The sequence below is a fragment of the Castanea sativa genome, chromosome 5 (assembly GCF_040712315.1).
Source record: "Castanea sativa cultivar Marrone di Chiusa Pesio chromosome 5, ASM4071231v1".
Lineage (NCBI taxonomy): Eukaryota > Viridiplantae > Streptophyta > Magnoliopsida > Fagales > Fagaceae > Castanea > Castanea sativa.
The window spans coordinates 9,092,251-9,119,899 of NC_134017.1; the positions used below are offsets into that span (position 1 = coordinate 9,092,251).

A 27,649-nucleotide genomic window follows, 5' to 3' on the forward strand; every position below is an offset into this window, starting at 1 on the left:
TACATTTTAAATAAAAAAGATGAAGAAAGAAACGAAAGCCAAGCAATAGTAACACTAGTTAAAAACTTTTTCAAGAGGGGGGGGGGCATCGATCCTGGGGTCGTCTTGAGCTGGTTTGGTAGAGGCGTCGTCCTCAATGTTAATGTCGTCTGAACCTATCTGGAGAAGGGAACTCGTAGCATCGCCAAGATTAAGTTTGATGGAGCTAAAGTCAACTCTAGGAAAATTGTCCATACGTCCATCCTAAAATCCTCGAACCCTGCTGCGTAGTTAGTGTCCAGCAGGTCAGTAAACTCTTTCGACGCCTTGAACTCCTCCACTGCCTCGTCCTTAGCTTTCTTGAGAAGGAGACTAAGCTCGTCATTCTCCTTTTGGAGAAGGTCGAGACGGTCATCCTTCCTGGCAGCGTCGGACTTCAGCTCCCCCACCAAAGCCTTCAACTCCTCAGCCTCATCCTTGGCCTTGTTCGCCACCTCGGCCCACGTCCTACAGTCGTTCTTGATCTCTTCTATTCTTTTCTCTAGAAGGATCCTCGTCCTGTCCATCTCTGTGGCTTGCCTGGACGCAGCTATGAACTTTGACATTGCCTACATGGAAGAACGGAAAGTTTAAAAGATAGAAATAACATTGGGTAACATGGTTAAACCAAGACGAGGCAAAGATGGTCACCTTAAAGAGATCGTGGACGCCAGAGTGCTCGAACTCCTTCAAAGACATGTCATAGCACGCAGCCACGTCTTCGCCTTTCACAGCCTCTTAGAATCGTTCCCAAGCAAGATCCTTATTCTCCAACAGATTAGTAGAAATCCTTCGAGGAGGCTGGGACGAATCAGGAGCTGGGGACTTGGATGGAGTGACGCTGACAGGCGTGGACGAGTCTATATCAACGACCAGGACGCGCGACTGGGAAAGAGGATTAGTTTTAGCAGTTTCGGGCCTGGACGACCCAGACTTGGCCTTCTTCCCCCGACGACTGGGCAAGCTAGCCAAGTCCACATGCTTGGACAAGCTTTTTCTCTTTTCTCCAGCAGCAGGACGAGCTTTAGGTCTGGCCACCTCCTCGACCACCTCTTTCCCCTTGTTTTCCTTTATGGTCGCCATTCCTAAAAATAAAAACAAATAAATGAATTATAGTAACAAAATAGAAAAAATAATACACACATCTTAAAGAATAAAAACACTCACGTCTACGGACGGTTAGCTTGTGTGCGAGGGCTTCGACGGATGCGTCAGGACCAAGTCCCCACCTATGTAGACGTTGAAGGGTCACCAACGAGTGAAAATCTCTCTCGGGGTATAGACGAGTCCTGTGGACGCGATCACGGTGGAACTTACTCAAAGAAGGATGCCTAACAGCTGCAAAAAGAAGAGGAAAATTAAGGTTAGACCACTGTTTAAAAATAAAACACAACAAAATCAATATAAAAAAAAAAAAAAAAGGAGTGAAGGAAAAACACAACATACCTTCTTGATGAAGGTTCCCTAATTCTCCGGTATAAGGAGGGAATGTATATCTACCAACCTCGATAGGAGGCCCCGCCCAGAAACCGGAGACAAAGAAGAATTCTGTCTTCCAGTTTCTGTCAGACGAGGATAAGGACTTAATCAGCCTACAGTCATTGCCCCTGGCTGTAAATTGATAAAGACCTTGAGATTGGCTTATCTCGGAGGGTTTATAACAATACAAGAACTCGTCCACGGTGATTGGACAGTTCCCATCAAACACCTCCCTCCACAAGACTTGCATAGAGACAATAAGTCTTCATGCATTGGGGTTAAACTGACAAACCCCCAAGCCCAGTCTGGTAAGCAACTCCCTCGTAAAGGCATTCAAAGGAAATCTAAGTCCCCCTAACAGGTAGGCTTCGTACACACCTATCCCAAAACGGGGTTGACAACACCACTTCCCTCGGACGGCTAACCTAGGGTTCAAATCATCTGGAATCTAGAACTAACTCCTAAGGGCGTCTAACCTCTTCTCGTCCGTCTTTGAAGGAATTTCTATGGCACAACTATACACTGTTTCTTCTTCGTCTAAAGGAGAGGACGATGGGATGCTTATCGAGGTATCAGCCCCCGAGACTGTCCTCGTCCTAATACTCTCTTGAAAGGTTTCTACAGGAACTCCAGGAATACCAGATATGTATTCCTCAGTTGTGTGGCGACTACTACTACTGTCATCCCTAGAGGTGCTATAACTAGAGTCGTCGTGATACTCGTCTATGGCCTTGACCACACTGTCGCTAGACGAACAGGAGGCCATTGAAAACGTCCTAACACTTAAAAAGGAAAGCTGGAGTAAGGGTAGAGAGATTACCTGGCTCTAGACGAGGGACACTAAGGACGCTGAGGATACTCTTAGACGAAGCGACGGACGAGAGTGTCAAAGCAGAAAATTTGAAAAAGTGAAAGGGGCATGAGAGGGAAACCACTATTTATAGGTAGAAAAGTCTCGGTAATCGCAACGACGGAACTGATCAGAAGGCGACACGTGGCGTATGCCTCGAAGGAGTAAACCTACTTGACTAACCCCCTATGGATGTGTGACACGTAGTACGTTTTAAAAATTTAAAAAAAAAAAAAAAAAAAGAGAGAGAGAGAAAAAAAAGAGAGACTCGTCCTAAAATCTGTCAATACGCTGCATAACCCCTGGACGAGGGGACAACTGATGTGGGATGAAGACGCTCAGACCGTCCCTGGACGGTCATCGCCTCGGCAACCGTCCAGAAGTTATTGTCAGGACGAGGATAACGCACAAGGCCGTCCTGGGGTGATAGCGAAGCTACATCCCTCGTCCGAAGGATGCGCACAGCCTGTCCCGAGAGGACTCATCCACGTAAAGACTCATGGACAAGGCTTTTACACTTGGAATTATCAAGCACATTTTACCACTCCGTAAGTCACGCCTAACCTTAGGCGACCGTTATATGAGAGAATATAACTCCTAAACGGTTGTAGGAGTCATCCACAAACCCCCGGCTTCCTCAAATTCAGGAGAGGTTATAATCCCAAATAACTGCTCCTAAGGCACTATATAAGCACTTGTTCGGACCAATGAAAGGTACGTTGAACATTTTCCCAAAAGATTGAAACTCCAAAAATATAGAGAGAAAACTGACTTTACCATTGGAGGGTTCTTGGCCGGCGATTCCGGTCACCTTTGATCGTTTTTCTCTGTTTTTCAGACCATTAGAAAGTGAGTGGTCCTTTTATATCCGGAGCATCTAGCCTACTGATTTTCCTTGCATCATCATACATATTTTTTAAAGAAAAATAATGAAAAGAAAATGATGATATGTTCATTGATGTGCATCAATACTAAATATTACTCTTTAAAGATATATTATATATAAATTAATGTCATCTATATAGTTCGCAACTTCCTATAATATTAGATGGCAAGTACAGTTGCTTATATCTCAATTGTTTGGTTTTTTTATTTATTTTTAAGCAGTTCTTTTTTGGTGTATTTAAACAACATAATATTATTGGATAACAACTTCATTTACATGGGATGAGCTAACTAGATATTGCAAATCATAAACAATGTTGAAGCAGTTGTCAGCGTACCTGTAGCTCACTTGTTAAAATATTGATTGAAGCTTGAAGCTAAATAGTTGGCATTTTGTTACACACTCGCTCTGGACACTCCGTTCACACCCTCTTTTATTTTCAAAACACATGATTTCAACCTACGTGCCTCTGCGGTGAGTGTACAATTGTAAGTTAGTGATACTCATTATCTTTTTAATTAATATGATTATATTTAGGGGAAATTATTTCATTACATTTGAAAAAATGGGTAGGAAAGGGTAAAAATAAAGTTGATAATGTGAGAATCCAAAGTACTACCAAAAAAAAAAAAATAATAATAATAATAATAATAAAGAAGAAGAAAGAATGGATTTCACGTAGCCTAACAACCATAGAATTGGATCTTCTCTATTTCATTTGAAAATGTGATGATCCCTTTTCAACAAGGATTGTATTGTCCTTTGCCCTTATCGTTTCTCGTAGCCTAACAACCATAAAATTGGATCATCTCCATTTCATTTGAAAGCGAGATGATCCATTTTGAACAAAGATTATACAGTGTTTTTGCCTTTTTCATTGATTAGTGTTGGTTAGAAAATAATCAAAATATACCTTGAATAAACTTTAATTTTTAATTTAATGAACTACACATGCCATAAAAATATTATGAGGCATAAAAATGATGCATTAGTCATTTTATATAAATGTAGTACAATTTTTAAAAAAATAGGAGTCCCTTAGTTAAATTGTATACATAAATTTTAAATTTTTATATAAAAATATAGAAGAGATGAAGAATTTTAAAAAGCTAGGGTCCACTGCCCCCTGTCGCACACCCCTCATGCCCCTATCTTCACAACATGAATTGTATTTGAATTGGTATACATAAGACCTCAATCATTCATCCTTTTCTATTTGTAAAGACATGGAACATCTTAGGAGATTCTTTTTCCATGTCTTTTCCTTGGTAAATGGACCCTTCAAATTTGTAATACTTCCTTATCTCATCTAAGTTAAAAGTCTCCGTCTAGCCAAGACATAAGCATGTCTTGAATTTTTTAAAATAAAAAGGGAGGGGTCTTGAAAGGAACACAATTTTTTGTGAACATGAGAGAATAATTATAATAATTATGTAATGTAAAATGAATAAGAAAATAGCATTAGAACTATATATCCATCAACATATCCCTCATCGGGTACTCTGGTGGTAGGTTAATTGGTTTGGAGAAAAATGTAAACTCATCGATTTTATGTTTAACCACCATACTATCATTCTAGGGACAATATGCAATGTGCATGTTTTTTTATTGTAAAGTATAAAATTATGATAAATGATTAATATAAATAAACTAAATTTTAAATTTTATTTTAAAATTTTAAAATTTTTGACACTAAAATCTAAGTTGGACTAGAATTTAATTTCTTGAAACTTAGATAATAGAGTTATGCCTAAACTAATGATGCACCATATTTGTAGTAAATAAAAGTGATTAAAAACTATAAAGAGAATGATTTTGCGGCTGAACATATCATACATATTATATCATATAATAAAAGTTTGGTCTAAAAACCATGATTATGCTAAGCGGCTATTTCTCCCGACGAAAAAATGGTTAAATTTTCATTAATTATGATAGTTCACCTATAAATGTCTATTAACTAAGTTTCAAGAAATTTAAAATTCTACCTCAACTATAACAAAGATATTTAGACTATGCATGTTAGTATTCATATTACTCAATTGTTTTTTTTTTTTTTTCATCTAGTCAGTTTGAAAATTTTCGAACTATATATCTTTCAAATGATATTGATCATAATTAATATTATTTTCATTTTTTCTATATCTATATATATCCCAATAAAAATGAATAGATTTTGTTTTTAGACAATAAATAAGACTTCTATGAAACAGATTTACTTAGCTCACTAAAGGTCCAATAATATTTTTAAAATATAATTCTTTTAATATAAATTTTTAATTTGGGGTATTCATGATAATATATTATTGAAGTAGTAGTGGTGTGATCCATGCATTACTCAAGAAGATCCATTTTAATCCCTTTTCTCAACTCTCCTCTCCTCTCCTTTGTTTTCGCTAAATCTACATATAAGGAAGCTCGTATATGATAGTTCAATTAGAACTGGTGAACAATTATTGTGCAAACCTCTTGAAATTAATATGATTCTATTTAGGGGAAATCATCTCTTTACATTTGGAGGAATTGGTAGGACCTATGCTTTCTAAAGTCGATAATATGACACTCCCAACTGCACAAAAAAAATAGATTTATCGTAGCCTAACAACATTAAATAATTTATATTTGGATGTTGTCCTTATTTGGAAGTGAGAGATGATCTTTTTTGAACGAAGACGGTATTATATATTTGTCATTTTCGTTCATTGGTTATGGTGCTGCTAAAGGTAGGAAGCATTATGCACTTAAATATCAGCGAAAGTGCACCTTATCCTCTCAATCAATCAATCACACACCTTATCCTCTCACACCTAAGAAAGTGCACCTGCCATCTTTCGTGGTGCTATCATCAATCAATAACACACCTTATCCTCTCACACGTTGTACCATTGTGTTGGCAATTCCAAATCATTTCATTGTAGGTGACAAATTTTAGTAATTATAATCTTAAGATGGCAGCACCACGAAAGAGACCATAATGCGTTTCAAAAAGCATGGGGGTGAGTACATGCAATTAATCTATACCTTATCTTTGGGTTATTATGTGTAAATAAAATTGTGAAGGTTTTGTAATCAATTTTATTATAGTAAAATGTTTTTGGAGTTGGCTGTGTGGATTTTAGAAGAAAGGAATTTTCAACATAAATCTTTATCCTTATATACAATTAACCTATATCATATTTTGAGTTGATAATTTTTTATTATAATTTCTTTTTTGCAGACTAGTTAAAATTATTTATTGAATTTTATCAATTCAAATGAAACTAGATTATAGCCCAACAAATTTATGATCCGTAACTCTTTTCGTTTCTCCGGATAAGGTTTGCTCCTACAAGGAAAAGATTAAGGGCTAGGGGTTAAAAACAATATAAATTAGTACATAGTTCACTTCCTACTCAATTGGGATGTCTGCATGTTAAAGATTAATGCTATGTTTGGATGTTAGTAGAGGGAATGAAAGTAATTAAATTATCTTATTTGGATGTTTTTTTAGAAAGAAGCAGGAGAGATTTGTGAGGATTTTGATGGGTTTGAACTATTCTCCTCCCCTCTACTCTCTTCACACTCCAAACTTCCAAACATAGGGTAAGGTTTGCTTCCTAGTTCACAATGGCATGTCGGCATGTCAAGTTCACTCTCTTGCGGGGTTACTGAAACATGGAAAGGCAGCATAAGCGAGTGAGAGGCTATATGTTTTGTTTTTTCTTCTTAATATTCAGATTATATTGGTTGCATAGGGTTTTTAAGAGAATTTGATAGTTTGTAAAATGATTGAAGAATGTCCAATTATGATTAATTTAATTTAAAAGATATTCTACACTTTACAGATTTGAGAGAGAGAGAGAGAGAGAGAGAGAGAGAGAGAGATATTTTCCCAAATCTTCTTGAAATCTATCGATCCCAGCCTGGTTGGGCCTCGCCATCGACCCTTTTTTTTTTCTTTTTCTTTTTTGCTGAATCCTCGCCATCGACTTTATTGGCTGGCTTCACCATCGCAAATTTATCAGTCGCACCATCTCATCACCCTCTCCGTCCTCTCTCAATCAGTCTACTTATGTTTTTAAATGGTCGTCTCTATCAACTGACTCATCAGGTGCTGGGATTTAAGTTGAGTGAGAATTTATTAAAAAAAAAAAAGGAAAGAGAGAGCACATAGCGACTCAGTGGCATAAAATATAATGTCTTACTTTCACTGTAAACTATACATTAGCTTTCCCCATCAACCATTAAACGGCACAAACTATATATTTGAAGATACTATCATAAGGTTAAGTGTTCAAAAAAAAAAAAAAAATATATATATATATATATCATAAGGTTAAGTAGTAAATTTACCCATTTGAAACATTACAGACTATTTTGACATATAAGGTAATTAAAAAAGGAATTTTGCCTTTTTTGTCTTTTATTATTAGGAGCACACAGCCGCACATGTGCATGGACCTAACACTACATTTTTTTTTTAATCTCACGCGGTCAAGGACCATTAGTAAATTGCTTTTTGCCTTACCCACTATCAAATTGATAAGAAAAAGATTACTGAATGATTTTTTTTTTCCCTAGAGGATAAAGACATATTTTTAATTTAATTATTTATTAAATTTATTATAACATGGTTCAACCACGATTTTATTTCAAAAATATTAAACCTTTCAATTTTTCAAATATGTGAATAGTGTGACTTTCAAAATTGTGAACTCAAGTGAGTTCTTGTATTAAAGTTTTTGAGATTATTCAAAAGTTCTATGATAAATGATTTAATTGTTTATACTCCTGTAAAAAATCTTGATTTAATTGTTCTAATGAACTTTTTTATAATGATCGAAATATACAACATGGGCTTAGGATGGAATAAAGTTATTCTGATGCCCAATTTTTTTGTTGTATAGGTTTCTAATTTCTAAATCACATTATTCTTAAAGTTTTTAAGCTAAGATTTAAGCTAATTATTTGTACCAGTTTAACATCTTGGGCAGTGTTGATATAGTAATCTAATGCTTTCTCTTATCTTCAATTGTTAGTGTTACAAGTGAATTTTCAATTGATTTTAAAATAAACAATGATTAAATTATATATGTAACCAATACATTTCTCATATATCACATAGATTAACAACTAGTATATTATAAACAAGAGCTGAAGCAAACTTTTACTTCTCTATCATATTTCTAACTCGTCTACCAAATTTTACTTCAAGGAAAACGGGTGGGGTTTGGCCTTTCCACGTGTCAGGGTCTCTCTCTCTAATATGCAATTGACCATGAAATTTCAAAGTCGTCCAACAACTCCAGTACTCATCATCAACACCACGATGATAATAGAATATGGTGTGTGGAGTTCATCCATCTATTTATATGCTTCTTTCCTGTTATAACAATTCACAAACACCACACTGGGAGAGAAAATGGAAATGGCTCAAATTAGACAAGATGATAGTGATATGATAGAACTCTACAAGGCAGCAGGAACTGGGTGTAAGACCACGTTGGATAGGTTGATCCTTAAAGACCCACACTTGCTTAATAAAATTTCATTGACTTCTTTGAGCGAAACTCCATTACACATATCAGCTTTAGTTGGGCACCTTGAATTTAGTAAAGCTCTTCTACTTCTAAAACCCCAACTAACTCTAGAGTTGGACTCCCACAGACGTTGCCCACTTCACTTGGCTTCTGCCGAAGGCCACACAGAGATCGTCCAAGCATTGTTAGATGAAAACAAAGATGCATGCTTGGTAAGTGATCAAGATGGTAGAATTCCTCTCCACTATGCAGCCATGAGAGGACGAGTAGAGGTTGTAAGGAAGTTGGTCATTACCCAGCCTAACTCAATAACTCAAGTTGTGTTAGATGGGGGAGAAACTGTTTTGCACTTATGTGTCAAATACAACCAATTAGATTCTTTGAAACTGTTGGTGGAATTTGTGAGTGACAAAGCAGACTTCCTCAATTCCAAAGACCACGAAGGTGGCAACACTGTCTTGCATTTAGCTGTGATGCTACAGAGAATAGAGGTTGGTTTTTTTTTTTTTTTTTTTTTTTTCATATATTTAATCTTTTATAAACAAAATTTTCATTTTTGCAGATAGTAAAATATTTGCTTTCTGTGTCTAAAGTGAAAGAAGGAGCAAATGCCTCAAATAAGATGGGTCTTACAGCCTTAGAAGTTTTAAATCACTATCCAAAAGACTTGAAACGCTTCACCATTGAAAAATTTTTTATGGATGCCAATGCCGTAACAACAAAGAAGAAAAATAATCTCTCACCATCATTGGAAATTGTTGTTGGTCACGACGACTCAGCAAAACCAAAGAATTCAAGCAAGAAAAGATGGAAAAAATGGTTAAACTACTTGAGGTACAAAGGTAATTGGTTAGAAGAGACGCGTGGTGCACTAATGGTGGTTGCTACTGTCATCACAACTATTACTTTTCAACCAGTAATCAACTCCCCAGGTGGTGTCATCTCCCCAGACGATGTTTCGAAAACAAACGTAAGTGGTAATTTTCATAATTCAGAATATGACCCGTATGGCACTTGTGAGGCTGGAAACTCAGTGTTAGCATGCAGTGACGACAACTACGGATACTTATTCTTCATGATTTACAACACCATCTCTTTCACTGCATCTTTGTGTGTCGTCTTTTTACTTATTAGTGGATTTCCTCTTAAGAATAAGGTTTGCATGTGCCTCTTAACATTGGCCATGTGTACCACTCTCGCATTCCTAGCCTTTGCCTATAATTCTGCGTTCAATCTGCTGATCCCATATGCATTTCTTGATAAGTTTGCGAATGACGCGACGTTTGTCGTGTCACGCTGTGTTCTATTTAGTTTGATGGGTGTGGTTGGTATGGTTCTTCTGATTCACACAATTCATGTTCTTGCCTGGTTGGTAGTGAAGATACGAAATTTCACATTATACATAAAAAGGCGCTTATAAGTTAAACAGTTAGGATTGGACAGACTCGAATCTAAGATCGGAGACTGCAATTTGTGTTACTAGCTGAAATTTTAATCGTTTTGCTGAATTGGAAAGTGATATGGCAGGTTATATAGTGCTCTACTAGCAATCAATATATACGAGATTGGTATCATAGTGTGTAGGCTACTTGCCAAGTCCAGGTCTTTTCTTCTTTTTTTTCCTCTTATTTACTTTCCCAATCTTTTGGCGTTTTTGTAGGAATGAAAATTCAAACTATGATCCTATGTATTTTATTATTATGTATTTCATTGTGCTCAACAAAGATTATATGTATCAGAGTAGAGTTATTTGTTTTTAAATTTTCTCACTTTAACCAAGATTGGTAATGTAGTGTGCAAGGGATTCATCCAGTCTAGATTGGACCTGTTATATTGTTACTCTATCTTTGACGCATATTCTTCGACGCTCAATTTCATCATGAAACTTTAGAAAATAAAATAAAAAAAAGGATCCATATGACTATTCCGAAGCCTATCTTTGAAGAAGACGCCCAAATGGCGATAGAAGCAATTGGAAGACCACCAGCTGGTGTAGACTGATCTTTCGGACCCATAATAGTTGAGATTGAAGCGAGCCTCTCCTATTTTGAGGTTTGGTCAGTCTATAAATTAAATTATACTTGCCTCACTTGCATTTTTTTCAAAAAATTTGTACCAACACATATTTAAAATACTATTATCTAAATTTTTTTCTCAAAAAAAATTACACTAATCTCTAATTCTAGATTCTTTTTTCTTTTAATATTTAATTTTAAATATGTATACTACAGTACTACTTTTATATATCACTCTATGCTCTATCAACCATAACTTGCCATAAAATTAATTTTTTTTATTTAATTTAAACTTTGTGTATTTTATAAGGAAAGTCATACAAATAATATTTAATCTCATCTCTTCAAATGCTTTTCTTTCTACTATGGCATGTGTGATGGACAAAAGGTGATGAGTCTATAGAAAAACTAGTAGGTGAAAAATGTCCACTATTCGCAACTAATCATTTTAGCATATTGCGAAATCAAGTTTGAACTAGATTTATTTATATTAAATTCTATTTTATTGAATGAAAATTTCTAATCAAATTTGAGATTTTTTTTTTCATTTTTTAGTACGCTATTTTGTTTAGAATATTTTTGGGAGGCTCTTGAATCTTTATTTTTCTATATGGATAATTTCTCTTTTGTATTTTGTATATGTCCACAACATTTTAACAACACTTTACAACAAATTTTAAGTAACAAGTTGTTACTAGTTGTTATTGGTGAGTGAAAAATTAATTTCAGTGGTAGGTTAAAATTTGAACCAGTAACAACTTACCATTTATGATTTGTTGTGAAAATCTACCTTATCACATTTTTTTTTCATGGCAATTCAAATAATGGTCCTCATTAGTAACTCATAATTATTAAGGAAAAAATATTTAATGTCCTTTTTTTTTTTAGAGAGAGTTTTAACCTATGGCGTCCGCTCTTAATGAGCGCTTTTTGTTATCAGATCAAGACACCAATCAGTTTTGGTGTAGGCAGAGATTGAATCATAGATCTCTTATTCAACCATCAGAGACTTTACCAGTTGAGCTAACTGGAACCCACTTAATGTCCTTTTAATGATATTTTAATCTTACCCCTCTCAACTAAAATCTTGACTCCTCCACTAGTTCTATATATGCCGTATCATGTTATGATTTAAAAAAAAAAAATATAGTCATGTCAATTTATTATATATGTACCTGTATTTGTATCTGTGTTTGTGTCATGTATGTCCATCCTAGGTGCACTCCCTTCTAGACTAAATCTATGGTTAAATTAGAAGAATTTGATAAGTCAGCTGGGTGTCCTATTAGAGAACGTAATTTTCGCAGGAAAAGAAAAACAGTGGCGGCTAGCAAGTCTGGTCTTGTTGTTAGTTGTTTGAGAAGAATTAAGAAGTCAGTCCATAGAAACAGAAAAGTTAAAATTGCACGTTGCATGTTCCTGAAATTACGAAGGATGAGGACCGGAACTTTCTTAATAGATAGATATTAAGATTTATTCCATTAACTCTAGCGAGATCAGTTTCGCACAATGTTGTAAAAGAAAAGACAATAGTAAATCTGATGACGGTTTTGTTTGGCATGTATGAATAGTCGTCGGTTAACAAGAAAGTGCATCTGATGAAGAAGTTGCTCAATTTAAGTAAGGTAGAAGGCACTCTTGTAGTGCAGCATATGAATGAGTTCAATATGATCACAAATCAATTATTTTTGGTGGAAATTGAATTTGATAATGAGGTTCGTACATTGATACTTTTGACTTCTTTTCTAAGCAGTTGGGAAACCATGAGAATGGTGGTGAGTAATAGTAAATCTATGACTATTAAATGATGTTTATAAATTAAAATACAAACTAAGAATAAAAATATTTATTATATTCAAATATATTATTACTATTCAGGGCAAGAATGCTCTCTTTGTTTTGTGAAAAGATATTTGATTCCTCTTTTCTCATGTCCCAACAATATTTTACAATTTTTTTAAATGACACGGGTGGATCATGCACGCAAAAATGTCCCAAAGATATATATAGCACCTGAAAAAAAAAAAAAAAAAAAAAAAAAAATTCTAGGGCCCAAATAATTTCTGGATGTTCTCTCTCTCTAGAGTCTAGTCTCTGATATATGTGATTGAATTTGAACATAGTGCACAACCCGTCATAACTTCACACTTTTTTAGACAAAGTGCCTAAGTGAAAAGTTCCAAGAAACCTGAATTAGGCCTAACCTCTACTATTATTGTTAATACCATGGCTCATTATCAAACAACTGGAGGTTTCGGCGTTTCGCACAAGTTGCCTTGCCAGATTCTTCTTTCAAAATTTCACGCAATTGTGCATTGCTCAAGCAAAGGATTAGATTCTCCGTGTGCTTGTGGACTAGAGTAAATACCCCTTTTGATTTAATTCCATTATGCAATCAAAAAATATTCATTACAACAAAATGTATTTTCAGTGATGAATTTTAGTGAGGAAATTTTTTGGTCACAAAAAAGTACCATATAGTGACGAAATTTATATTTCATTGCTATCTATAAAAAAATTAGTAACATTTAGCGACGAAAATTAGATTTCGTTGCTATATGTTGCGTTGAACTAAGGGCGCCAAACGAAAATGTAGATACCAAACTAAATTTATCTACAGTAATGAATTATTTCGTTGCTAAAAATTCAAGTTTTTTGGGATGAAAATCTTCGTCGCTAAAGGTGGTACTAAAAACACTATTAGTGATGAAATTCATTTTATCGCTGAATGTGATAAATAGTGGCTAAAATAAGTTGCCACTAAAACCAAAATCATAAAAATCAGTATCATTATCAGTGACGAATCTAATTTTCGTCTACCATAGCCAACAGCGACGAAATATATGTCGTCACAATCAGTTTTATACTAAATCAGATTCAGCCGCTTTTTTTTTTTTTTTTCACTTCCCACTCTTTCCCTCACTCACCCGATTCTCTCTCTTTCCCTCACTCTTTCCACCAAACCCAGCTCGCCATCGCCTGAGCTCACCGACCCAGGAAATCACAAACTGCCATCGCCTGAGCTCGCCGACCTAGGAAATCGACGTCGCCTGAGCTCAACGAGACAACCGCCGTCGCCTGATCTCTCTCCCAAAAGGCTTCCTCTAACCGACAGCGCCGTCGCCTGGTCTCCTTTGTTTCAGGTAATAAAGTTTTTGAGTTTTTCCTGTTATCAAAAAAAAAAAAAGTACTTGGATTTTTCTTTAAGCCTTCGTTCTTCTTTGTTGGATTTTGCAAATATTTTTAGTTTTTGTGGCCTTCATATGGTTCTCTAGTTACTGGATTTATGCTGCTTTCTTGTACTTTAAGATGGATAGGTTTATGACTTTATTATTGCTAGTGTTATTTAATCTAGTAATGGGGATTTTTAAGGGTGGTTTTCCTGAGCTTCAAATTTTTGTCTTTTCCTTGTTTGGTTGCTGGAAAACGAAGAAAGTAGAGTTTTCAATTCTAGTTTTTTATAGTCGATTCGTGTGGCTCAAGCAGAAGTGCAAGAAGGAGGTCACGATTTGAAGCGAAAACCATTTCGGCGGCTAAACTGATTTCGATTTCGGATCAGAGGGAGTGGCATTGTTTGACTTCGCCTCCCACAAAATCTCACAGGTCACCTTTGCCACCCACAAAATCTTGTTTCTTATTCCTCTGATGTCCTCTCTGTGCTCTAGTTACTGGGTAGACGAAAGGTTGATTTGAATGGATTTTGTTTTTGTTTGTTTCCTCTGATGGGTTTTGTCTGTTTCATTTCTTTTTATATATATAATCTTTTCTATTTAATAGGTAAGGTGAAAAATTTATTAAATTTGTATGTAGAGTTTTTTTTTTTTATAAGAAATAGTTTGTGTAATAAGAAAAATCCAATGAGGACTCCTATGCTGGAGGCTTGTGTGGTGGTTTTATAGGGCCTACTGGTTGTTCTTTGCGGGGTGGTTTTTCCTCATTAAACCCATCCAATAAGGTTGGTGGCTTGTGTTTCGGTGGTGGCTTGTATCCCTTGGGAGGTTTGCCGTCCAAGTTTGATTCCAGGGTGGTCTCCTCCGTTGAAGGAGGCTTGTGTGGTGATTTATGGTGGTTAGCAAGAGAGTGAGTGGTGAGAAGCACCACTGCAAGAAACATCAATAGCAAGTGTTTGGTAGCCATTTGGGCTCTTAAAAGACTATGAATTATGGTTATACAAACTTGAGAAATTTGTTGACTTTTTATAATGGGCTTGGGCCTATGATTGCACGCCACATAACTTGTATTTGAGGAATTATAGATTTTTCTTATGATTACAAGTTGTTGCGATAGTGTACGCTTGGAACCCACTCATATTTTTTTGTTTTGTTTGACAATAGCTAAGGCTGCGCCTGGGGCAGGTAATGTGGCCAAGAGTTAGCCAAAAGCTATTATCAATTCAACTTTGGACATCATTGATCGGATCGATATAGGGATAACTCAGATTGAAACTTTAGTTTGGCCCCATCTTGTGGTTTAAAACGATTTTTTTTTTTTTTAATGACTGAATAAATTTTGTTAAACTATATGATACACAAATAGGAATATAAATCAAATTTGTTAGAAAAATGTCTATGTATATTGAACTAATTGATTGAATACAAGATTCTATTTACAGTGACGCTGCCATGTTGATAGTAGGGTATTCAAAAAAGCATACACCCAGACCGGGGTAAAAAATATTTACCCTTTGGCTCTGTTGCTTATTTTTCTCATTTTTCTTTTGGTTTGTTTATATTTTTTTCTCTATTGTTCTGTGATAAAAGGAATTTGAAAAGTGAATTAAATTTGTAATTTATATATATATATATATATATATATTTTCTCCATTGTTCTGCTAGTACGCATGTGATTCTAATGTGTTGTGTAGTTACAGAAAAACTATGCACTTGTCATGGCAGGTGCTGAATTGTACTTACTTTTGGTTTGGTTCTTTTGAGTCTTATTTCCATTGGGGCTACTAGTTTGGAGCTTTGCTATGTAGTTTGTGATTTTGGGGAGGTGAGTTTGGTTTGAAATCTGGGTTGGACGTGGCTACAGGGGTTTGATGTTGAAATTTTAGTTGAAGAAGTTGAATGGTAATCAATTTGGTTTATCTAAGTTTAGTTCAACTGAGCATGTTGGTGTCATATTCTTGTAGGATGAGGAATTTGGATGATTGCTGGATTGTGGAGAGGCAAGGCAGAAGAAATTTATGTTAGAATCCTTAAGTTTCTTTACATCTTGTTAAAGATAACTTTCCCCTCGTTACTTTTCTGATTGTAGTAAGCACTACTTGTATTACATGTGTAAGCTATGAGTTTGTGTAGTAATTTATGAGAGGATCATTTTCAAGGCTGAAGTACTTATAAATTTAACTTTTCTTTTGCAGGCTAAATACACATTGTTTGTAATAACTTTGGATTTTTTCTGAATGTTGTAAGCTTAGCTTGAGCAAAGTAAGTAAATTCTAGTTAAAAACTTATAAAACTCTATACTTGTGATGTTAGAAATTGGATTTGTGGTGGGTTGGTGTGTTGGAGCAAGCGGGTGGTTTGCATGTTGTTATAAGGTGGTTTAAACTAATATTAGAAGTATTTTTTATTTTTTGCAAATGTTAATGAGTATTGTTAATTAGATGTGATAAATAGTATTTTATTTGATTTCAATACTTGTAAAACTCTATACTTGTGATGTTGGTGATTGGTTTTGTGGTGGGTTGTTGTGTTGGAGCAATGCATTTATTAATTTTGCAAGGGCAATTATGGACTTGAGTGGTAATATTCCGTGTCCGAGTATTATATTACTCTTGAAAATCTATATTTGTTTTCTACAACTTGCACATTAGGATTTGTGATTTTAATTCATTGGCGTGGCTACTCTTAATGCATTGTTAGAAATGTTTCTAATAACATAGTATTATTTTTATATTTGTGTAAATTTCTTATTGGTATCTTTTAGAGGATTTACTTTTAGTATTACTTGAAGACATATGAGGACATCTTACGTTAGTTCTAATTATATTATGCTACACTTTTTGTATTGTTATAAGACATCTTGAGTTATTGTATGTGTTGCAAACAATTATTGTATGGAAGGAGTTTGAATTGGATACTTGTTTTATTTTTTTACTTGTAGAATGTATGGATCTTTTTTTTATAAATGTGTTGTTGAAATAAATGTGTTATTCAAATGAGAGGTTTTAATAATGTAATGACAGGTTACAGATTAATATCAAAGCCATACAGGTTAATATCAAAGCCATGAAAAAAATAAAAACAGATAATAAGTTTTAGCGATGAATTTTTCCGTCACAAATATAGCAACAAAAAAAATTTTTAGTGACGAAATATTTCGTCGCTAAATGTAGCAGAATTTTGTAAGAAATTGTTTTAGTGATGAAAATTTTGCATTTAACTCGATTTTTCCATTTTTAGTAAATTTTGAAATTTTGTCACCTAATTGCGTAATTAGTACGAATTAGAGTTTTGGATGTTTCCTAGTCATCGCAGGGTCTTACTTTTCAGTATTTGTATGTTTTGTAGCCGTCAGAGGCAAATTAGACTATTATCAATAAAATATAAACTTTTGTCAATTTTTTTTTTTTTTTTTCTGGTGGATTCTAATTTATCTCCTTGTGGATTTTGAAAAACCCCTCGTGGATTCGAGGTTCACTACTAAAAGCTAATAGTTTAGTTTTTGTTCCATTAAGAGAGTATTATGTATGCTTTCTTCAGACTTTCACAACATCAAATTCTATAAACCAAGAGAAGTGGTAATCGGGAGAATTGAAATATTAATATAATACTCCTATGAAATAGATATCATCAGTGCATGGTGCTTCTATTTGATCATTTGATATAGTTTATTTTATGTGTTTTATTATATTTAAATAATAAAATAAAGATATTTATATCTAAAGAAAATTAAAAGGTAAAAGTGTAAAACAGTAAAACTATACATTAACAATAAAATAAAATAAATAAATGGGATAAATTAATTAATCAATCTCAAAATCTTCTAAATATAATTTTCTTTTGTAGGCGAGATTTTGAACCTAATGCCTTTTTCCGAATTTCACTTCAGATATTATTACAGTGATTTTTTCAAACAAAAGTTCAAGCAAACTTTTAATACTCATCATATTTCGAACTCACCTACCTTATTTTACTTCAAGGAAAACGTGTGTGGTTTGGCCTTTAATTCCTCGTGTCAGTGTCTCTAATTTGCAATTGACCATAAATTTCAAAGTCATCCAACAACTTCAGTACTGATCATCAACGCCACGATGATATAGACTATTGGTGTGTCGACTACATCCATCTATTTATATGCTTCTTTCCTGTTATAACAATTCACAAACACCACTAGGAGAGAAAATGGAAATGGCTCAAATTAGACAAGAAGATAATGATATGATAGAACTCTACAAGGCAGCAGGAAATAGGTGTAAAACCACGTTGGATAGGTTGATCCTTAAAGACCCACACTTGCTTAATAAAATTTCATTGACTTCTTTGAGCGAAACTCCATACACATATCAGCTTTAGTTGGCCACCTTGAATTTAGTAAAGCTCTTCTGCTTCTAAAACCCCAACTAACTCGAGAGTTGGACTCCCACAGACGTTGCCCACTTCACTTGGCTTCTGCTGAGGGCCACACAGAGATCGTCCAAGCATTGTTAGATGAAAATAAAGATGCATGCTTGGTTAGTGAGCAAGATGGTAGAATTCCTCTCCACTATGCAGCCATAAGAGGACGAATTAAAGTTGTAAGGAAGTTGATCATTGCCCAACCTAACTCAATAACTCGAGTTGTGTTGGATGGGGGAGAAACTGTTTTGCACTCATGTGTCAAATACAACCAATTAGATTCTTTGAAACTGTTGGTGGAATCTGTGAGTGACGAAGCAGACTTCCTCAATTCCAAAGACCACGAAGGTGGCAACACTGTCTTGCATTTAGCTGTGATGCTACAGAGAATAGAGGTTGGTCTTTGGTTTTTTTTTTTTTTTTTTCATATATTCATTTTTTTATAAACAAAATTTTCATTTTTGCAGATAGTAAAATATTTGCTCTCTGTGTCTAAAGTGAAAGAAGGAGCAGATGCCTTAAATAAGATGGGTCTTACAGCCTTAGAAGTCTCAAATCACTATCCAAAAGACTTGAAAAGCTTCACCATTCAAAACATCTTTATGGATGCCTGTGCCGTAAGAACAACGAAGAAAAATAATCTCTCACCATCATTAGAAATTGTTGTTGATCACCATGATTCAGCAAAACGAAAGAGATCAAGCAAGAAAAGGTGGCAAAAATGGTTAAAGTACTTGAGGTACCAAGGTGATTGGTTAGAAGAGACACGAGGTGCACTAATGGTGGTGGCTACTGTCATCACAACTATCACTTTCCAACCAGCAATCAATCCCATAGGCGGTGTTTTGCAACCAAATGTAAATGATACTTATGGTTGGAAATATGACCTAAATTCAACATGTATGGCTGGAAATTCGGTGTTTGCATGTGACTTTAATCATAACTCTGGTTTCTTAATATTCATGATTTACAATACCGTCTCTTTCACTGCATCTTTGTGTGTCGTCTTTTTGCTTATTAGTGGATTTCCTCTTAAGAATAAGGTTTGCATGTGCCTCTTAACATTTGCCATGTGTACCTCTCTCACATTCTTAGCCCTTGCCTATTTGTCTGCACTCAGAGTGCTGATCCCATATACCTTTTTTGATGGGTTTGCGTTTAACGCGGCGATGGTCATAGCAGGTTGTGTTCAGCTCAGTTTGATGGTTGTGGTTGGTATTGTTCTTCTGATTCACACAATTCGCTTACTCGCCTGCTTGGTAGTGAAGATATGAAAGTTCACCTTATACATACAAAGGCGCCAATAAGTCAAACAGTTCGGATTGGACAGACTCGAATCTAAGACCGGAGACTGCAATTTGTATTACTAGCTGAAATTTTAATCGTTTTCTGAATTGGAAAGTGACATGGCAGGATATATAGTGCTCTACTGGCAATCAATATATACGAGATTGGTATCATAGTGCGTAGGCTACTCTCCAAGTCCAGGTCTTTTCTTCTTCTTTTTTTCTCTTATTAACTTTTTCATTCTTTTGTGCTTTTTGTTGAAATGAAAATTCGAACTATGATCCTATGTATTTTATTATTATGTATTTCATTGTACTTAACAAAGATTATATGTTACAGAGTAGAGTTATTAGTTTTTAAATTTTCTCACAAAAACCAAGATTGGTGATGGAGTGTGCAAGAGATTCATTCCAGTCTAGATTGAAACGGTTAAAGCATTAACATTTGGTTTTTACAAAATATCATATTTTACCATTTCAAAAACTAATTTATCTATTATATCATACCACTTTACAATACATCCAACATCTCAAATTCTATTTCTTTTGTCACTTTATTTAAATATTCTTTTTTACTATTTCTCTCTCTCTTCCTCTTCCTCTCTTTCTCCCTCTTCCTCTAGGCACTTGTCACAATAGAAAAAAAAAATCACAAAAACCCAGAACCGTGTTGATTATTTAGGTTTGCAAACAGCTTTAACAGCTATCTATATCTCTCTTTTTTTGCCCTGTTAAAACACATTCAATTTGATTAGGATGTTTTGTTTGTATGTGCGTGTGTATGCGCACGCGTGTGTGGTAAATACTCAAATAAATTGTAATGAATATTTAAAATAAATAAGTAAATTATTTCAACAAAACAGTGTAAAAAAAAGTGTAAACACCAATAATTAATAATAGAAATGGTATTAGATTTGCTATATAACCAAAAAAAAAAAAAAAAAAAAGAGAAAACCAATTGTATCCTTTTCTACGGAGAACATCAACAATAATAGAACTTCATTAGCATTAAGATAAATGGTGCGGAAAGCTTTGTACATCTTCTTTTAGCACTAATTAAAAAGGAAGCTTCAAAATAGAACTCTATCAACGTCAAGAGAAGGGAAACTCACAGATTCCATGTCTCTCTCTCTTGGTTTCAAAATTTTGTTGAATTTCTCAGTGACTTTCTATCTATGAAGAACATCAACAGCAATGTTAAAATAAACTATTTTCTATCTATTTTATTTATCAAATAAAATAGAAAATAAGTTCAAAAAGAAAAAAGAAATTTGTTAGAATACGGAAAGGAAAAGAAAAAATAACTTGAAAAAAGAAATGAAAAGTTAACAAAGCCATACCCTTTTTTTTTTTTTTTTCAGGATTCTTTTTTGCAATTGGAGTTCATAGTGTTATATGTTAATATATAGTGCAATTATCATCTATTAATAAAATTTAAGGTTTTCATTTTTTAGTTTTTTGAGGAGATGAATAGGCATGAGTTACTATACTAAAGAAAATGAAGAGTTATGGCTGATCGATTACGTAACCCATTTGTTTAGGTTTTTTTTGGCTGAATTAGGAAGTGGTTAACGCTGGGTTAGGTGGTGGTTTTGTGGCTGGGCTGGGGTGGTGATTTGGAATGGAGAGGAAGGGAAGAAATGAGGAAGGGAAAACGAAGATTGAAAAAAAAAAAAAAAAAAAAAAGGACAGACAAAGGGAAAAGAGGAGTCTAGTACGATGAGAGAGAAAAGAGAAAAAGTAATTAATAATATGATACACAACTACAGTAATTGTTGTATCAAAATTTTAAATATACACATTTATAAATCCATTGGTGTGGGTAGTTTTGGGGTAAAAATATGTAAATTTAACACTTTTTTATATTATACACACGTTGAGTAGGGCTAAGAATGGACCTAGTCAGCCTGGCCAAACTGCCCAACCCAAAGGGTTTTGGGCAGGTTGAATGGTTGCTCCGGTTGGTTCCAGGTCAAAACCTTTGAAAATTTCCTAATGCAATTTTGTCATTTGAAAAGTTAAATATCTAAAACCTTTGAGTGGAATCTCAAAGTCACGAGCATGGGTGCTTGTGTGCTATAAATCCAAGAAGAGAAGGAGTCAGTAAATTCGGAGTTTGTACGTGGTCGTGTCTGTAAATTAGCAATAAATTTAGGGTTAAATCTTATTGTAAAAAATTTAATTTTCTTTTAGTGGATTTACTTTACCTTGAGGATAGTTAGGTCAAATCCTCCCTAAATTCTTACCTTGAAATGGTTTGTTTCATCGGTTTTCCTAGGTCATCATATCGTAATGTTATTTAGTTTTTTCTGCTTTGAATGATATGATTTATTATTGTTTAACCTAGATCTGAATAATAAACCTAATAATCAACTTAGGTTAAACAATCTGGTTTAAGGGGTCTAAACGAACAAACAGAAACCTTTAACAAATACATCAACCTGGCCGAATTTCAAATTTGGATTCTGAAATTGTAATTCTTGATAGATTGAGCTTATGTCGAGCTTCTTCATTTAACCTCGATAGCAGTATCTGTCGAGCTTCTATCGAGACTCAATGAAACAGTTTTTCTTCACTTGTTTCTTGAATCAATCTTCATGATTTTAAAGATACCACTTGATATATTTAATCAACATACTTCTTGATATATTAAACTTATCTTAGATCTACTCTGTAACAACCCCCCAATTATGTAGATATTGTCTGCTTTGGCGCTCGTACCCCTCACAGTTTTTGTTCTCTGCCAAAGCACACAACAGTGGGAGAAAAGACCTCTACAAATTAAAGGGAGGTCATTCCTTATAAGTACATCTCCATGTGCTTCCTTAGGTGATGTGAGATTCCATGAAATGAAAGACCCCCTTTTGGGTCACTACATACTCAATTACAAGTAAAGTGCGTTTTGTCAAAAGATTAGCTAATTACATAGAAAATATGACTCTTACAACATGTTTAATATAATATAATATTTCAATGACTGTTTAATTGGTTGTACATAGATTCTTTCATGTTGATTTATATACATGATCAGTCTCTTTGCTCATAGATATATGCGTGAAGTGATTGAATCTATTGAATAAGCTATGAGATATGTTATTGCATGCATGTAAATATATGGGTATTAGACTAGTGAGATATGTTATTGCATGCATGTAAATATATGGGTATTAGACTAGTTACTTCCATCTTTGCAATGTGTGAGGAGTCATCTATTACTTCCATCTTTGCTTGGATTGATTTTTGTTTTCCTTATGATATTCCTCATGTACGTCATGAGGATATGCAGAGGTTAACTTTATAGGTAGCATTAAAAAAACTCTTTACCAAATAGTAAAAGCCTAAAAGGGCTTGATCCACGAAGCTATCTAAACACCATAGTGTTACACTTACATGCACGTTACACACAAATCACAAGAAAAAAAATAAAAACCTGGTGTCCCCCCCCCCCCCCCCCCCAAAAAAAATAAACTCCATGAATAAGAAAATTAGATTATATATATGTTTCGCTAAGTACAAGTTTGGAGTTAATTTGATTTTCCCCTTCACGTTTAAAATTGTGATATGGTCTGCTCTTTTAAATAAACAAATAAACGCACTAGCACAAATGATATTTGACATAGGCATATTACAAACTCCACTAAAAAATCATGGCTGCATTAGGCTGGGAGGCTGGTTCACTAATCAACTTTGGAAATATTGCGACAAACTATTTTAGTTTTGAAATATAATCCGCTCTTGATGTTGTATTAAGCTGGGTGGCTAGTTTAGTTAAGATTATAAACTTTGTACCTTCATTCTCCTTTTATATATATATAGGATTGGGTTCAAGTTACACTTGGTGTAACTCTAAGCAATATTATATCACTCAATATTTTTTAATTGAATGCGAATATTGACAAATCCACTATTAGATATTAATAAATAATTATTACACCTCAGTCTAACCTTAAAATCTTGAATTTCTCTCCTTTGTAGTTATTTTTAACAGTTTGGTTTTTTTTTAAATGCTTAATTTAGTTCTCAAGATGTTCATATCACAAAATTTATGAAAATTACAAAAATTGATTTCATAATTATGGTGTTTTAAGGCTTATCATATGGCTGGCTCTTCTGTAGTACTTTCGACTGTAACCCACAAAGTACGCTATTCGAGTTCTAGATAACACAATGTTTTGAATGCTGGGGGAATGAGAAACTCTAATACGCAAGAAATAGTCAATTTTGAAACGCAAAATGTCATGCCTCCGCAGACCATTTAGCAAAATTCCAATGTTTACTGACTTGAACGATTAAGATCGATCAGTATCATTCATGCACTAACCGCTTTCGGGGTAGAACGTATCCAAGTGAAATACTCCTATATCAGCAATCTAAAGATTTTTTTTTTTTTGGAAAAAATAAACCAGATGATGTACAACCCACATCTTGTCTTGCTAGGAAAGAATTATTAGGGACAACCACACTGCTGATTATTATCTAACACCTGGAAATTTACAACCCACATCTTTTCTTGCTAGTAATCTTAACACTAATTCCTCCTCATATATTGAGATTAAATTGTGGTAGGGTAGCAAAGTTTAAGATTCATAGGATATTTACAACCCGCATCTTGTCTTGCTAGGAAGCTTAGTACAAATTTCACTGATGCCTCCTCCCATATATTGACAAAAATTTGAGGTGGGGGACAATATTGAATACCCAAGTTTTTTCCGTGTTAGGGTTGCAATGAATAAGAATATCCCTGATAGGACTGGTTACATTTATCTATAGAATACTTCTACTATAGGCAGACTATACTCACAAAATATTTGGAGAGAAAAATGGAAATAAGGATGGAACACAATAATATAACAGAACTCCATGACGCATCAGAGAAAGGGTGTATGGTCACGTTGCACAGATTGATCCAGAAAGATCCACACATCCTTGATAAAATTTCATTGACCCCTTTCAATGAAACCCCATTACACATATCACCTTTGCTTGGCCACGTGGATTTTACTGGAGCTCTTCTAACTCTAAAACCTCAGTTGGCTGTGGATGACCTCCATAAACATTGTCCACTTCACTTGGCTTCTGCTAAAGTGTGAATAATTTGTGAAATAAACACCCACAATTTATACACATTAATTTTAAGTGAATCAATCCTCTACCCCTAATGCTAAAACTTTAGATATTGAATACCTTAGAAAGGCTCCAAGATGTGAACTTAAGCAAATAGATATTCTTTCTTAATTATGAAACATGAGATTTTGAGTGATTTTTTAATTATGAATATATAAAAAAAATTTCTAAAAAGGTTTCATTTAGAATCAATTATTAATGATTTTAGTACCATAAAAGAATGTTCGATTCAACTTTTTTATCGTAAAAATTGTCCTTATATTAGAAATTTTTATTATATTTAGCTTGGCCTCTCTTAGGCCAAAAAATCTTGGCTTTGCCACTAAACCAAGAATAAGAGATACACGATAGTGACAATGTGACATCATCTATATATTTTCATATTTATGAGGATAAATAATGCAATTATGCAATTTCTGCCATGTAAAATGCCATAAACAGTGAGAAACGTAATTGTGAGAATTCAATTATCAATTTGATGCTTCTATGAAGTAGATGTTATATATTATTAGTGCATGGTGCTTCTGATAGATCATTGGATATAGTTTATTTTGTATTTTTTATTTAAATAATAATAAAAATAATAACATTCAGTACTATCTTAAAAAATTTTAAAGGAAAAATTATACATTAACAAATAAAATAAATAAATAAATCAGCAAAATAAATAAATAAGCCAAACTAAAGAAAGAACAAAGTCTTCTCAATATAGTTTTTTTTGTGTGGAAACTATAAACAGTGAGAAACGTAAAATAAATATTAGTTTAATGCTCTTATGAAATAGATATTATCAGTGCACGGTGCTTGTATTTGATCATTTGATATAGTTTATTTTGTGTGTTTTATTTTATTTAAATAATAAAATAAATTTATATCTAAAGAAAAGTAAAAGGTAAAACTATACATTAACAATAAAAATAATAATAATAAGACAATTTAACTATACAATCTCAAAATCTTCGAAATATAGTTTTCATTTGTAGGCGAGATTTTGAGACTAATGCCTTTTTCCAATTTCACTTCAGATATTATATCACATAACCTTTAATACTCAAAATGTTTCAAACTCACCTACAGCAAACCAAATTTTGCTTCAAGGAAAACGTGTGAGGTTCGGCCTTTCCACATGTCAGGGTCTCTCTCTCTAGTATGCAATTGACCATGAAATTTCAAAGTCGTCCATCTCCAGTACTAATCATCAACACCACACTATTAAAAATAAAATACTGGTGTATGGACTACATTCATCTATTTATATGCTTCTTTTCTGTAATAACAATTCACAAACACCAGAGAGAGAGAGAGAGAGAGAGAGAGAGAGAGAGAGAGAGAGAGAGAGAGAGAGAGAGAGAGAGAGAGAGAGAGAGAGAGAGAGAGAGAGAGAGTGGACATGGCTCAAATTAGACAAGAAGATTGTTAGATTCTAAATATTTTGGTTAAATGTTTAGATTCCAAAATTATGTATATTGGCAAATCGTGAACAAAAACATATCTAAATTAGGTGTTGAACATTGCTCAAGTTTGTTCAAGTTAAGATTCAAGAACAGTCAAACTGCAAAAAGAAGACTTTAGAATCTGTGAAGCTTAACGGATCAAAGTCATTTTCTGTAGAATTTAAATCAGACCCAAAGCCCATGAAAAAGTTTAGGGTTTCAATCCACACTACCTAGTTGTTAATGGTCATTTTCGCGACAAATTTTATGATTCGACAGAAACAACTAAGCCCAATTAATTAGTAGGTCAGACTAATGAAATTTATGAATGAATTCTGCTTTATTGCACAGCCCAAGCCCAAGTGAATAGTTGGAGAATTGAGTAGTAATAGTTTCAGTGGGTGTGGGTTAGTTCCCATGGTGCTCTTTACATAGGCCCGGCCCGTTTGTGCCACAAAATGGGCTAGGGATGCTGGAGTCATTTAGGGCCCACGAAGGAGGTCTAGTAGCAGAAATTTCCACCTCAGATTTGATTTCATGCTCTAGGTGGCTGTGCCCTGATTTTCAGCTCAACTCCATTTCTCCACACCAAGGCATAGCTAACCCTAAGGAAAAGGCTGAACAGCCTAGCCCACTCAGTCACCCAAATGTAGTTTTCCAATGGCTACAAAGGTCAGAGATAGCAGCTATGAAGACAAGACAACTTGGTTTCTAAAATCATACAAAAAGTAACCAAACACTTTCCTAAGCATAAAGCATAATACACCATGTCATAGAAATAGCATCTAAAAGGTCCAAAGCCTTGCTCCCAACCAAAAAGCTAGTCACAAGCATCCCCTAAAGCTTGATATAAATATGCACCACCAACTCTCAAGAAAGGGGCAGAACATTTTCCCTACGAAACCCAGAACTTTGATACAACAACCCAGCCAGCTACTCAGTGTATGGATGACTTGAAGGCCTAGTGGTGAAAATACTGATAAAGGGGAATTCTCCCTCTCTTGCACGGGGCTTCTTTCAATTTCGTCCTCTCGGTGACTGCGGGATGAAATTTTGGCTCCTAAATATATAATTTCTGCACTTTTCTTGTGTTTTCATTTTCTATTGGTTTCTTTTTCCATAAAGCACCATTAGCCTTTGTGTACCTCACATTGTGAATTTTGGGCTTGGCTCTCCAAATAAACTAACGAATTTAACGAACCCAAGGGGAGTTTTGGGCTCATTGTTGCAAATTCGGCCTTCTTCGCAAAACGTCCCCGACACTAGTATAAAAGGAAAATCCTAAATAAGTTTCAGAAGTTATTGAAAGTCTTATGAGTTACTCTTGTGAGATTTGTGAGGTTTTTGTAGCCTTCTAACTCAACAAGCATCTACTGGAAGCTAGATATACAATCAAGAACTAGTGGAGACAAGTTGCTGCATAAAGATCAACTATTGACGGTGATCTAAAACCTTTGAGTGGGATCTTAAAGTC

General features: G+C 34.4%; 1 protein-coding gene and 1 pseudogene across 1 annotated transcript; both read left to right on the forward strand.

The window, feature by feature from the left end:
- The first annotated feature begins 8,630 nt into the window (after positions 1–8,630).
- Positions 8,631–10,545, forward strand: LOC142637202 (uncharacterized). The gene is made up of 2 exons (XM_075811489.1): positions 8,631–9,243; positions 9,315–10,545. The coding sequence occupies exons 1-2, from the start codon at positions 8,635–8,637 to the stop codon at positions 10,170–10,172; spliced, it is 1,467 nt and encodes a 488-aa protein (XP_075667604.1). The 5' UTR covers positions 8,631–8,634; the 3' UTR covers positions 10,173–10,545.
- Positions 10,546–18,116: 7,571 nt separating this feature from the next.
- On the forward strand, positions 18,117–19,639 carry LOC142634687 (uncharacterized; annotated as a pseudogene).
- Positions 19,640–27,649: the final 8,010 nt, after the last annotated feature.

Excerpts from the sequence above, each read along its gene's own strand:
- LOC142637202 (XM_075811489.1), top strand. The coding sequence starts at position 8,635 with ATGGAAATGGCTCAAATTAGACAAGATGATAGTGATATGATAGAACTC. Across the intron at positions 9,244-9,314 it reads TGATGCTACAGAGAATAGAG|ATAGTAAAATATTTGCTTTC; the intron begins GTTGGTTTTTTT and ends TCATTTTTGCAG.